Here is a 14,442-nt window from a genome sequence, read left to right on the forward strand (position 1 = left end):
GAAGTCATTCTCCTGGTTATGGATTCTGAGCTGCAGGAAATTTTTGTTTTCTTTTTTTCTTTTTGGTACTCCACATCTAGTCAGTTACAAATCCTATTGCCTGAACTTCATGTGTCTTCCCATCCCTTCTCCTTGTCTTCCTGTTCCTGAGCTGATGCAGGCTTTTTTGTTATCTTACCTCTCATTAGGTAACTAATGTATCATGTGAACTGGTATCTTCAATTTCCACTCTCCCTGGTTCATCTAACACACAGCTGCCAGCTCATCTCCCTGATATGCAAGAAAATTCCTTTGCCTAGTGTTCCATACTCTCCACAATATTCCCTTAGTCTGCTTTTCCAATCTGGTTTCCCACTGTTAGTTTGCTCTTCTCTAGCATGCCCTCTAGAAGTGGTCCTCAACTTCAATCATGCTTCTCTGTTGTCACCCAGAATGCCCATTCTACTGTACCCTTCTGTCCACAGCCTGCCATCCAACCAGAATAGTATAGTTTATTCTGTGTTAACAGACCATTTTAAACTCTCTGGCTTTACTTCTTGCTCACATTACCTGTGCATTGTGCCCTTCCTTCAGTTTTCCAAAGGAAACTGAAATGCAGTAAGTCACTTCAGCCTGACTTAGGGGAGTGGTGGGCTGGGGGAGCTCTTCCATCTGGAATGCTGTGGCTCATTTAGCAGGGGAAGGGACTGTAGAAGCTGGCTCTTAACTCTCCACTTTCCCTTGACTGTTACTAGTCACAGGGCTGTGCCTGGCATCAAGTAGGAGGAGGCATAATCGTGTGTGTTCTCAGAGTTGGAGACCAAGCTCTGGATGGAAATGGGACATGCCTGCCCCTCCCACAAGACCCTTTGATTGCAGTATCTTCTGCAGAGTTGTTTTTGAATATCTCTTCCATGTCTCCATCACTTAGCTCAAACTGGAAGTGATTCTTCCCTCCTCCAGACTCTTGCCACTTTTATCTTTCCTTACTTTAATTACAGGGATTATTATGCCCACCTTCACCTCTGACTGTCCTAAATTCCAGTTATCTTTTTCCCCCTTCTGCTCTGAGTATAGTCTGTTACAGGCTCACAAATGATTTGATGATTTGAGAGGAACCTAGAAGCAGGGACACCTGCTGGGCAGGTATACTGTGGAGACTGAGAAAAGAGGGACCCAGAGACTTAATGGCTGAGTGTTCTAGGGATAGGAAAAGCATAGCAGTGAGGAAGTTTTCACAGTGACAGCAGGAAGAATAAAGTGGGAATTAGTGTGCTGTTTCTTTGGGATTAGGTGTGCCACCAGAATAAAATGCACCTACCAGACTGGTGAATCACTTGGATAATCAATTGGAGCTGTTGGAGCACACAAAGAATGCTTTCCAAAGGAAACTGAAATGCAGTTAGTAAAGTGATTCAGGTGAGCTACAGATTGGCTGCAAAGAACATGGCCTCTTTTAGCTTGGGACACATACACATAGCATTGTGAGATGAGTCTCCTGATTCCGTGATCCCTGGATCCACGTCTTACTGAAAGGTGGGGACCAAGACAGGGCAGCTACAGCTGTCTTAGTATGGTTCTTCATGGCTTCTGGGCTCTAGATGAGTGTGCAGCCGCTGGTGACACTGTTGGACTAGAGAAAGGATATCCTGCTACACTGTTGTCCTTTTATGGTGGAAATTTTATCTTTATTCTGAAAGAACTTATGCAGGCAATCTGAAATTCCAGTTAAGGAAATATTTACAGACAGTTGGTGCTTGAACTAGCACGGCCACATCCCTTACTGTGGAGACAGCAGAATTAGTGGTTCTGAACCTTGAGCAGTAAGTATCTGTGCCTCTGTGTTCTATGGAGTTCCAGAAAGAGCATTTTGGGTCTACAGTGAAGTACATGGTTTCAACATTCAGAAAAAAAGACTGTTTTGTTATACGGTCATACTCTTTTTAAAAATTATTAATTAATTAATTAATTTTAGTTGTTGTTGGACACAATACCTTTATTTTATTTATTTATTTTTATGTGGTGCTGATTATAGAACCCAGGGCCTCACATGTGCTAGGAAAGTGCTCTACCAGTGAGCTACAACCCCAACCACAATTATACTCTTAACATTGGATTTAGATTAGGCTAATCTTTATTTGGTTTCATATTTTGAACCTTTAAGTAGGTAGGGCCACCCCAATCTTATAGATGAGGAAGCCAAAGCTCCCAGGGCCACTCATAGTACAAGAGAAGCCCCAGGTCATTACATTTATTTATATATTTGTTTATTTTGTTGTACTGGGGATTGAACCTGGGGCATTCTACCATTAAGCTACATTCCCAGTCCCTTTTTATTTTTTTGAGGTGGGCTAAATTGCTCAGTTGGCCTGAAATTTGCAATCTTCCTGCCTCAGTCTTCTGAGTAGCTGGGATTACAGGTGTATACCACCATGCCTGGTTGCCCCATATTATTTTATCAAAGATTTTTATAGGCTCCACTGAAAATCCAAATTGAGGGACACTCTCAATATTTGGCTGGTGAAATCAGTTTAATACATTTTTAAAAATCCTTAAAGTACATTTTGAACTTTTTTTTTTTTCCAGATAACCTCTTTGTGCCCAACCAGAATGGATATTATTGTCACTCCCAGACAAGTTTGGATAGAGCCCAAATTGACCCCAATGGTCGAATCCGTAATGGTAGTGTCTACAGCGCACACAGCACCAATTCCTTAAATAACCCTCAAGCGTACTTGCAGCCCTCTCCTATGTCCTCCAACCCGAGTATTAGTGGAAGTGATGTCATGAGACCCGACTACATCCCCACTCATCGGCACAGTGCCCTGATACCCCCGTCTTACCGCCCGACCCCAGACTACGAGACTGTGATGAAGCAGCTCAACAGAGGCCTGGTGCATGCCGAAAGGCAGAGCCACTCGCTGAGAAACCTCAACATCGGCAATTCCTATGCTTACAGCAGGCCGGATGCCCTGGTCTACAGCCAGCCTGAAATTCGGGAGCACGCGCACTTCGCCTCTCCCCAGTCGGCCCACTACCCATTCAATTTGAACTACAGTTTCCACAGCCAGTCTCCCTACCCCTACCCTGCCGAGAGGCGGCCCGTGGTGGGCGCTGTCAGCGTGCCCGAGCTGACCAACGTGCAGCTCCAGGCGCAGGACTACCCGGCTCCCAACATCATGAAAACCCAGGTGTACCGCCCGCCACCGCCCTACCCGTACCCAAGGCCGGCCAACAGCACCCCAGACCTGTCGCGCCACCTCTACATAAGCAGTAGCAACCCGGATCTCATCACCAGGCGGGTCCACCACTCGGTGCAGACGTTCCAGGAGGACAGCTTGCCGGTGGCCCATTCCCTGCAGGAGGTCAGCGAGCCCCTGACGGCCGCCCGGCATGCCCAGCTGCAGAAGAGGAACAGCATCGAGATCGCGGGACTCACGCACGGCCTGGAGGGACTGCGGCTCAAGGAGAGGACCATGTCGGCCTCGGCTGCAGACGTGGCGCCGCGCACCCTTGCCACGGGCCCCCAGCCCGGCGTCTTCGCTGAGCGGACTAAGCCCGACGAGCCCGAAGAGCAGGAAGGTGGGAAATACGGCCACAAGAAGTCTCTCTCGGATGCCACCATGCTGATACACAGCAGCGAGGAGGAGGAGGAGGAGCTGGACGAAGATGGGGCGCGGGCCCTCCCTGCACGGCCTGAGCCCCGACCTGAGCCCCGGCAGCCCGCAGCCTATGCCCACGCCCATGAACCGCTGCCCGGCTGCCTCTGTGCAGCGGGCACCCCGCTGCCAGGGCCTCTGCATATTCATGAGCCCAAGCCCCATGGGGCAGAGGCAGAGCAGAGGGCGAGGGAAGGTGGCCACGTGCACGCAACTGTGGAAGCCCGGCGGCCCCGAAGGGATGGGCTGCTGACGCCCTCCATGTCCGAGTCCGACCTGACCACATCTGGGCGGTACCGAGCCAGGAGGGACTCTCTGAAGAAGAGGCCGGTGTCAGATCTGCTCTCGGGGAAGAAGAACACTGTGCAAGGGCTCCCGCCCCTGGGGGTAAGCCGCCTGCGAGCAGAGGGAGAACAGGGCCCTGCACCTGCCCTCCACATCTGCCATGTGGCTCCCGCTTCTGATGTTTCTTGGCTGTTTTTATTTTAACATCTACCTCCCACCCCATGTTACTTTATTTTTGTCTTATTTAAAACATAGTTGAGTTTATCTGTGGAATTAGTAGAGACTGATTAGAGTTTTAGTGGTTTTGCTAGAAATAATAAATTGGAAGCAGTGAGAAGGCTCTTTGGAATAGAAGAATGAAGGAAATGTTTTAGTAATGTGTGAAGGAAAAGGAGGTTAAGATTTCATGACCTTAGCACACCTTTGCTAACTGCTGGTTGAAAATATGGTGAAGTGCTGCAGCACCCCAGGGCGCTCTCTATTCCATTTGCTCAAGTGATGTCTGGGAGAAGCATACAAGGCTGATTCTTAATCAGAAAGTCAGAGTCTGTGAGTACAATTTGAATTTCTTGGCCATGAATGGGGAATGGCACTTTGTTAAGACAAAAATCCCCAGAAGTGTCTTTAAAAGAAAGGTTAAGTGAACTGAGAATTCCTATATTCCTTGTAGGGAATGGCAGCTCTTTGCTGTTCAGTATAAGAAATAAAAATGATTAAGCACTTCTTTATTTGTAACAAAATGTAAAGAAGCCTTGTTAACCTTTTCAGCTGTTCTCAAAGAATGTGCTGAGCACTGCATCTTTGCTGCCTATAGTTTACAACAAGCCTATTGTAATGCTCATTTTATAGATAAAGAAATAGACACTAAGATATTAAGTAGCTTCTCCAAGGTCATACAACTAGTGACCTGGAATTTTTGTTTTTAAATATTTTTTAGTTATACATTCACATAATATATTTATTTTGTTTTTATTTTATTTTTATGTGGTGCTCAGGATTGAACCCAGTGCCTCACATGTGCGAGGCAAGTGCTTTGCCACTGAGCCACAACCCCAGCCCTGACCTGGAATTTTAAACCCATGTTTATATCTATAGCCTCTCTTCTGTACTGTTTGGCATGGGGGTATACAGTATATAATATTTTACTGAGTAATAATACTTGCTTGTTGAAGCTTTCTTATTCGTCTGTCCACTGAAACTTTTTGCATTCTCAACCTTTGAGCATTTGAGACTCCTGTCGTGAAGTCTGTACACTCTAAATCATCTTGTTGTGTTACTCTGGCATCCAGCTCCTCATGGCCCACCTTGCTCTCCTCATCCCCGGTATCTAAACCAAGCCAAAGTGATGCGTAAAGTCACTTGCCTCCAGAGTCTTGGCAGCAGGGACTCTCCTCCTTCATCTGGGTTAAACTATACACTCAGATCCGGGGTCCATCTCAAGTATGGTTCCAGTCTAGTGTATGAAAGCCTCAAAAATATTGCAAACATCTCAGTGGGCAGGAGAAAACTCAAACACTATTATAGTGTTTATGCGAAATAGATCATTATGTATAGACAGAAACTACTTAAACTACCACAGGTTTAAATGTGTTTTATTTTTTATTTTTATGTGGTGCTAAGGATCGAACCCTTAAATGTGTTTTCTTTTAATTAGTTTGGGTTTGAATTTTAAGATTATTTTTAATTTTTCCTGAGGGTACGATCCTTTTTTTTTTCCTGTAATGTAAAGTCTAGTGCCTCAAGAAGACTGAGGTTGAGGGTATAGGCTGACTATTGGTCTCAGAACAGGGATAAGGGGTTTCTGTGGTAGCTTCACCTGAGCCCCTGAGCCAACATGATGGACTTTTCTATTACAGTAAGAGATATCACTCTTTTTATGTGTGACCCAAGTGCTTTCTCCAAATGATATTTGTTTTTTGAGTATAGCCCAGTAGTCAAGCCTAGATTATCCTTGTTATGTTTTAAATGGAGCCTGGCAGTTTCAGCTAAATCTGAGGTCTTTGGTTCTCTTAAAATACAAATTTTCTCTAATTAACTTTTAAGACCTGTAATACTGATAAAATGGTGCAACTGGATTATGCTTTTAGGCTGTCCCCACCACCCCTCCTGTGACCCTTGCATAAGGATTTCACTTCCTCAAAGAATGTGGATAGCAGTTGTGGTCAAGAGGAAAGAATACCGATCCTAAGCCTTGGGTCTAAGTCTAGGCTTTGCCATTTGTTAGTTTTCTGTTCGGTTGACTGGACCCTCAAACTTCAGCTTCTATATCCATAACCCAGGGACAGTCTTTCTGCTTTGCCTATTTGCTTCATAGAATAATGTCCCACTTGAGGTTAGGCATGCAAAATTGCCTTCTGAATTAAATGATTCTTTATAACTAATTTCAGTGAGAGATTTTTAAAAATTGTTTTGACACTGATTCCTCAAAGACACAATTGTGTGAACTTGGGCAAGCTGTTTGTTCTCTCTGTGACTCAGTTTTCTTATTTGTAGATGATGACCCCAGATGAAGTCCTGGCACATCGAAAGTGCCCAGTCAGTAATAACTTATTACTGTGAGGTTGCATCATACATTTTAACTTACTACTAATTTCCCAAAAGTAGAAGAGGCTTTTTTTGTAACATAATTGTTACAAAAAAATATCAAATAGACTAATGTGAATTAAGGTTAAAAAGGTTTAGTATTAAAAGCACTAAAATAAATTGCAGACAAGAAGGACCATTTTAGAATTCTGTATCTGTCTGCCTCCACCTCCCAGGACTTGATTATTATCTCAAAGGCAGACTGGTTTGGGTACTTATACATCTACATAAAGATCTCTTTGATGCACCCTTTAGTCTTGTGCAGTAGTTCTCATGTAAAAAAATCACTATGCAGATCATGCATTTAAAACCATGTACTTGTCCTCTCAGGGCTAATTAAAGGATATTCAAGGCTAGTTTTGACTTTCTTCAAGTACTGTCTTTAGAACTAACCTTATAGCCAATTAACTTTATCCAGCCTAGAAGTGCTGGAGCCAGCTTATATGCTGGCTAACAGAAGCTATGAAGTTTTCAGGAATCTTGTGAGCTAGTTGATATCACATTGGCAGTTTGAAATTGGCAGTGATGGGAGTATTTATACTACAGAAATTGGTAAGTTCAGATCAGAACTTTTTCCTCCAGAGCCAGTTGTTAAACATTACCAGCACACCACTATTTTCTGCACACATTAGAATCATGAGACTTTAGCCAAAGCAGCACTTTTAATCTGTGTGTCTCTCTGTATCCATCTTTCTGTTTGATGAAGCTTAGAGGGGAAAAGGTGACTTCCTGAAGGATGTTAGTCAGAGGCTGGACTTTAACCCAGGACTCTACCTCTTCCTAGTTCAGATGCCATTCTATGGGAAGCTCATGATCAAATACGAATTATAAAATTAAAAATTATTTCAGTTGCCAGGCATAGTGGTACATGCCTGTAATCCCAATGACTGGGGGTAGGGTAGGGGTGGGGGGGGTGCAGCTGAGGCAGGAGGATCCCAAGTTTAAGGCCAGCCTCAGCAACTTAGTATGACCCTGTATCAACAAACAAAAAGAGCTGGAGATGTGGCTCAGTGGTTGAGTGCCCCTGGGTTTTATCTCTGGTACCCCAAAATAAACAAACAATTATTCTAGTTAACTTTTCAAGATAACTACCAATCATATTCTCCAATTATAGTAGCAGTCTTTGAGCATTTTTTTCTCCTCACCAAAATGTTCTTTTTCTTTGTTCTTGCTCTATTATTATGATTCTTTTTTAGGCTGATGGAGCTGGAGTAAAGTCATTTATAAGACAGAACAGAGAAAACCTTTTCTTTCAAAATGGAACTACTCTCCTTATAATTATTATGGCTTCCAAGGAGGTATAGGATATCCAAGGAGACAGCATTCTTAGGTTTATATACTTTCACAAAGAAAATCATTAGTTTTAATAATAACTTTAGGGAATACCTGTGTTTTGGAGGTGAAATTTTGTTGATGTTCTCTTTTACCCTATCTTCCTGATAGAGATTTCAGCAGTTTTATTTTCCTTGTTTCACATTGTGGCCTTTCTTAGGAAGTGTGATGACACATCCCAGGTCACACAGTTCTGCAACAGAATGTAGAATAGGATGTGGGAATACAGTATAAAAAGGGAGCTGCCGCAAAAGGCATTCAAGTTTTTCAGGATGATATTTTTTTTTCTGGATTTTTTTTTTTTTTTTTTTTTTTTTTGGTACCAGGGGCACTTAACCACTGCGCAACATCCCCAGTCCTTTTTATGTTTTCTTTTGAGATAGGGTCTCACTTAGTTGCTTCTGGTCTAGCTAAGTTGCTGAGACTGGCTTTGAATTTTTAATCCTCTGAGCTGCTGGGATTACAGATGTGTACCACCATACCTGGCCTCTTCAGGATTTTTAAAATTTACATTTAAAAAATATTATTGTGAAAGTTTACTATAATTAGGTGATTGCCTTTTTAAAGTTTTTTTTTTTTTTTTTTTTTTTTTTTTTTTGGTGGACTGCTGCTGATATTTTGTGTCTTATTTTGAAATTTGGGAGTTCTGTGAAGGAATGCTGCTTGCCTTGAGCCTCACCTTTCATTGCAACAGAGCCTTGTAACCAACTGAGTTTCAAAATCTTGTATCTGAAATACTTATCAGGGCCTTGGCCTTGAAAGGAATGTCTTCCTCCTAATGTTTATTAAACAAATGATTTGTGAAGGAGTGAAACCTCTCCTCCTTTGGCAGAGGAGAACACTCCCTTTGTCACCAGCCTTCAGCCCATTGAGATTTCTTTTCAAAGGATTGTATTGGTGTATATTTCATATATACATGTAAATATTTTTTTATAGGGAATGAAAAAGACTCGAGTAGATACAAAAAAAATTGGTCCCCTTAAATTGGCTGCCCTCAATGGACTCTCCTTGTCTCGATTGCCTCTACCTGATGAAGGAAAGGAAGTATCCACCAGAGCGACAAATGATGAAAGGGTATGTACATGCAGGATGCCCTGGCTTTGTACCTTCTCTGGGGCAATTGGCAAATACTGCAAAAATGCCTTTGTGAGACTTCAGTGAAATTTGTAGCATAATTTAATAGTCATTAAATGAGTGTTAAAGAACTTTCTCATCTAGGCCACAAAATTGGGCATATGTATAGCTTATGTCTTAATAGCTAATCTCAGCCTTGAATGTTGGTTTCCTGTTGTTTGTTTCTGTTCTGTACCTTCTGCAAGCCATTTGGGGCAGATTATTGATTTTTGATGGCCTTATAGTGAGAGGATCTTTACAGATGTATATGATTATACCTAGGAAAGAAAATAAACATTGACTGCTTTCATCATACTGAACATCTATCTCAAGAGTAAATAGTTACTAAATTTTTCAGAACTTCCTTTGTGAGACTAGGGTATTTTTTATGAGATTTTTATGGTATAAAAATCAGATAGGCATGAAAATTCCTTACAACCTGATCCTGGAGATCATTGACAGCATTTACTACTGCTTTGAGCATTTTGTTTTTATTTTTTGGTGGGGGTACTATGGATTGAACTTGGGGGCACTTGACTACTGAGCCACATCCCCAGCCCTATATTTTATACTTTATTAAGAGGCAGGGTCTCACTGAGTTGTTTAGCACCTTGCTTTTTGCTGAGGCTGGCTTTGAACTCAGCCTCCTGAGCTGCTGGGATTACAGGCATGCGCCACTGCACCCATCCTGCTTTGAGCATTTTTATGTGTCATTTATAAATCTTAGAATAGTTCACAGATGTTGGAACTGATTGTCCTACTCTGGAATTCATTTTCTCCAGGAGAATTCTTTTTCTTAACATGGCACAAAATTGACCATGGATTTCAAAACAAGCTCAACAAATTTCTTTAGGCCATTTTTCAACTTTAAGCAACATTTTGCATTGTGTGTGTTACCAAGAAGAGTATGTCTTTTGTTCTTTTAATTCATATTGTTATGGCTTGCTAAAATTTTAAGTTTGGTTTCATGTAGAATTTTCAAAATTAGATAATACTAGATCTGAAGCAGAAAACAGATTTTAAATGTACAGTTAAAATGCAGCTGTGACATGTGAATATATTAATTTTATTCCACATACTCTGTTTTGCAGTGTAAAATTCTGGAACAGCGGTTAGAACAGGGAATGGTATTCACAGAATATGAAAGAATTCTTAAAAAACGACTAGTTGATGGAGAGTGCTCAATAGCCCGACTCCCGGAAAATGCAGAAAGAAATCGATTCCAAGATGTCCTTCCCTATGACGATGCAAGAGTGGAGCTTGTCCCAACCAAGGAGAACAACACTGGTTACATCAATGCATCACATATCAAGGTGAGAGGAACATCTAGGGTGATAAACAGCGCATTTAACTTGGGGTTAAATATTTAAGAATTATATTCATGTGTTCTAAAAACACCCCAGTTTTGAACCATTGTTACAACTATGTCATTACATTGTTACAGCTGGAGAATCCCATATACCAGTGCTAGATAAAAAGTGCTTATCAGAGCCAAAGTGATGCCTAATTCTCTTCCTGTAGGAAACCACTCTGCCCTCATGTTGGTAGCAAGGTGTGGGACACGTTATTTGCCTGGCTTTAGAACTTTGTCCTGCTAAATCTGAAGACCTTTTTCTGGCTCATAAATTCGCACAGAATCTGCTGAATTGCTAGTTTTCACCTCGTCATACACCTGCATTAGCTTTTTTGGGGGGCGCAGGGGCAGAGGGATAGGATCTCACTAAGTTGTGCAGACTGGCCCTCAGTTGGGATCTCCTGCCTCAGAATCCTGAGTCACTGGGATTACAGGCATGTGCCACCACACTGGCACTTTGTGTGAGATTTTATGTAACAAATGTGTCTGGGCTTTTGATGGTATTAACAAAAAACATTCACTTCTGTATATTGATCAGATCCATGTTGCACAGTCTACATCAATAGAAACAGAAACTGGGCAAGTCCTCGTTATTTGTTCAACATAGCATTCTTTCTTTGTGACAACAGAGGAAAAGTTGCTAATAAATATAATCTCATATTGTATAAAAAAAACCCTTTTACTTCTGAAGGTGCCATCTATTCTCTTTGCAGTCTCCCTGTGATCATTTTTTAAATATCACTTTAAAGAAGCCCTCTTTTTCCTGGAAACAGTATAATGCCATTTAACTAGGGTAATGTTATAAGCATTAAAATGGAAAAAATGATTCATAGCAGGTGGCTGAATAAGCCAGATGTTCTTTCTCCTCCATTATTGTACCCTTGTTCATGCTGGCTTGATTCAAATCTTTATTTTGGAAAGAGAAATTTCCTTATAGTGAGTGAATGAGTAAGTGTCTGTGGTCAAATGTTGATTTTCTTCCCACATTTTCTTGAGTTTGCAAGTCATATTTGAAAAGAGAGCAATCTGATACCTAAGGATTTCTGGAGATCTGGCTACATGTATGCTTGCTGGTACCCTTAATGGTTTTGAGGAATCTATACACATACCATTGTTGTGTTTTTTTTTAAACAAGGCTATCATGTACTCAGAAACCAAGCATTTCTTTGGAATAGTTCATCCTGTTTCTGACTGGATGGATAAGAACTGAACAATGTTGTGGGTCTGTAGGTTTATTTTAAAGATCTCTAGCAGCAACCTAAAGAATAGTTGAAAGACTAGGGGTTTCAGAATTGGCTAGCTCAGGGTGATTCCTGATCTGCCACTCACCATTGGCAGGACCTCAGTTGATTCATCTCTAAAAAAAGGAGAGTGATGCCTTTCCCCCACAGATTTCCCATTTGACTGCTGTTGCAACCTGTACTCAGCTGCACGCCAGCCTCCGAGAGGTGCTCGGTGAAAGGATGTGGAGACAGGGCTGTGACTGGCAACCTCAGATGAGTGTGTGTGTGCAGCAGAATTTGCCCAGGATTTTATGTTTAATGCATGCTCAGAAAACTGTTACCATTGTCACAAAACATGAGTCACGTTGGAACAGTGGTGGAGTGCTTGCTAGCACTATGAAGCACTGGGTTCATCCTCAGCACAGCATAAAAATAAGTAAATAAGATAAAAATAGGCTGGGGTTATGGCTCAGTGGTGGAGTGCTCGCCTAGCATGCATGAGGCACTGGGTTCGATCCTCAGAACCACATAAATGTAAAATAAAGATATTGTGTCCACCTAAAACTAAGAAATAAAATAAATATTAAAAAAATTTAAAAAAAGATAAAAATATTTTAAAAATATATCAGTGCAGGGGCTGGGGTTGTGGCTCAGAGGTAGAGCGCTCGCCTAGCATGCGTGAGGCACTGAGTTCTGTCCTCAGCACCGCAGAAATATAAAATAAAGATATTGTGTCCACCTATACTAAAAAATATTTTTTAAAAATACATACATATATCAGTGGAGCTGAGATGTAACCCAGTTTCCCAGACTACAAATCCAGTTATTACTCTGTTATATTAGACTGTACTCAAGGATGTTAGTTTAGAGGTGAGACTACCTTATGTAGGAAGATAGCTTTTTCCCTAGAAATCTCCTGTTTAATTTAGGCTTTTGCTTAATTGTGAATGCTTTTTCCAATGTACTTATTATTTTTAAACCAATACTAGGAATTGAACCCAGAGGCACTACACCACTGAGCTACATCCCTAGACCTTTTTATTTATTCTTTTGAGACGGGTTTCTCTTGAGTTGCCCAGGTGGGCCTTGAAATCATGATCCTCCTGTCTCAGCCTCAAGAGTAGCTGAGACTATAGGCATGTATAATGATGCCTGGCAAATTTAGTACTTAATGAGGGAGAAGAGTACTGTGATGTTGATACTGTTTTTACAAGAGGAACTAAACTATTGCTGCAGTAATAGCTGCTTACTGTTTACTTATTATTTGCCAGGCACTATCTATGTTGACTCAGTCCAAACAGTAACCTTCTGAGGGTAGGCAATATTTTTATTTTCTAGGTAAGAACAGATTGAGAAATTAGCAAATTGCCCCAGGTCACATAGATGTTACATGAATTCACTGCACATATCTTATAAAGGTGCCAATAATGGAAGTTGTATTGACTAGAAAAAGATTAACATATAAGCCTTTCCTTATTCTGCTGGGGGATCCAGTTCACTTTTTAGTACTACCATGAACGTATACACAGATACGTATGTTATATACACACAGAGTAATTTTTTTTTTTAAACTTTTTTACTTTCAGGTCTCTGTCAGTGGAATTGAATGGGATTATATTGCCACACAGGGGCCATTACAGAATACCTGTCAGGATTTTTGGCAGATGGTATGGGAACAGGGAATTGCAATTATAGCAATGGTGACAGCAGAAGAGGTAAGTATTCATTTCTCTTAATTGATTTTCTCAGCCTCCAAAGAGCTGTTAATGTGAATTACATGGCTTTCTGACCTTTTTGTGGAAAGGGCAGGGTAGGATTGTAGTTCTGAGTTTTAGTGCTGTCTGGGTGAAGGGCATCTGTGGCTGTATTTTGTGCCACTCTTTATCTGTGCATGTCTTTAACAGGAAGGTGGAAGGGAGAAGAGCTTTAGATATTGGCCACGACTTGGTTCCAGGCACAACACTGTCACCTATGGAAGGTTTAAGATCACAACCCGGTTCCGCACAGACTCTGGCTGCTATGCCACCACAGGCTTGAAGATGAAGCACCTTCTCACGGGGCAAGAGAGAACAGTGTGGCATCTCCAGTACACAGACTGGCCTGAGCATGGCTGTCCTGAAGACCTCAAGGGATTTTTGTGTAAGTGTCTTGTTCTCAGGACAGGGTCCTCTGGCCAGAAATGAAGATGTGTTTCTGAAATGTTTACTTTGTATTGCCTCGCATAAGCTTTGGACTTCTTTTGGTAGGGAGGTTACCAGGGCTGTTTTTTAAAGTATAGTTCGGTGCTGAGTGGAATGCCACACCTGTCTCTTAGTGAGTGTCCTTTGTATGTCAGTTGGGGATAAGGAAGTTGGAGGTACAAACATTTCTACAGTCCCAGCCAAGGCTTGAGATTGATTCATGGTACCTTATGCTATATTTATCTGCAGGCTTAGGGAAATTGAATTGGCAGTCTGATAAGCCATAATCCCCAAGCATTTTTCTATTTCATTGATTTTTTTTTTTTTTCCCCTCTACAGCATACCTTGAGGAGATCCAATCTGTTCGACGTCATACAAATAGTACATGTGAACCAAAAAGCCCCAACCCTCCTCTGCTGGTCCACTGCAGTGCTGGGGTAGGAAGAACCGGTGTCGTCATTTTGTCAGAGATCATGATTGCTTGTCTGGAACACAATGAGGTGATGACTTTGTGTTAAGCCCCACCTCTTTTGGTGGGGAGAATAATGAATGGGTTGGGAATAAGGCTGGGAAGGAGAAGGGCACAGTGATCTAATAGCTCCCCGCACCCCCTCACCCCCTTTATAGCATTAGGGCTTGAACACAGGGCCTCCCACATGCTAAGCAAACACTCTACCACTGATTTACCTCCCCAACCTTTTTACAATTTTATTTTGAGGCAGGGTCTTGTTAAA

At 41.8% G+C, this 14,442-nt stretch overlaps 1 protein-coding gene across 1 annotated transcript in view; it reads left to right on the plus strand.

Annotated features, from left to right (window-relative positions):
- The window catches only part of Ptpn21 (protein tyrosine phosphatase non-receptor type 21), a 77,696-nt gene that overhangs the window by 60,198 nt on the left and 3,056 nt on the right, over window positions 1–14,442 (plus strand). Inside the window, exons 13-18 of the mRNA XM_076849777.2 lie at window positions 2,566–4,025; window positions 8,775–8,912; window positions 10,043–10,264; window positions 13,115–13,243; window positions 13,433–13,667; window positions 14,048–14,208. Of these exons, the coding sequence (XP_076705892.1) occupies window positions 2,566–4,025; window positions 8,775–8,912; window positions 10,043–10,264; window positions 13,115–13,243; window positions 13,433–13,667; window positions 14,048–14,208 (2,345 nt within the window). The remainder of the gene's footprint in view (window positions 1–2,565; window positions 4,026–8,774; window positions 8,913–10,042; window positions 10,265–13,114; window positions 13,244–13,432; window positions 13,668–14,047; window positions 14,209–14,442) is intronic.

The sequence above is a fragment of the Callospermophilus lateralis genome, chromosome 3 (assembly GCF_048772815.1).
Source record: "Callospermophilus lateralis isolate mCalLat2 chromosome 3, mCalLat2.hap1, whole genome shotgun sequence".
In the NCBI taxonomy this organism is placed as follows: domain Eukaryota; kingdom Metazoa; phylum Chordata; class Mammalia; order Rodentia; family Sciuridae; genus Callospermophilus; species Callospermophilus lateralis.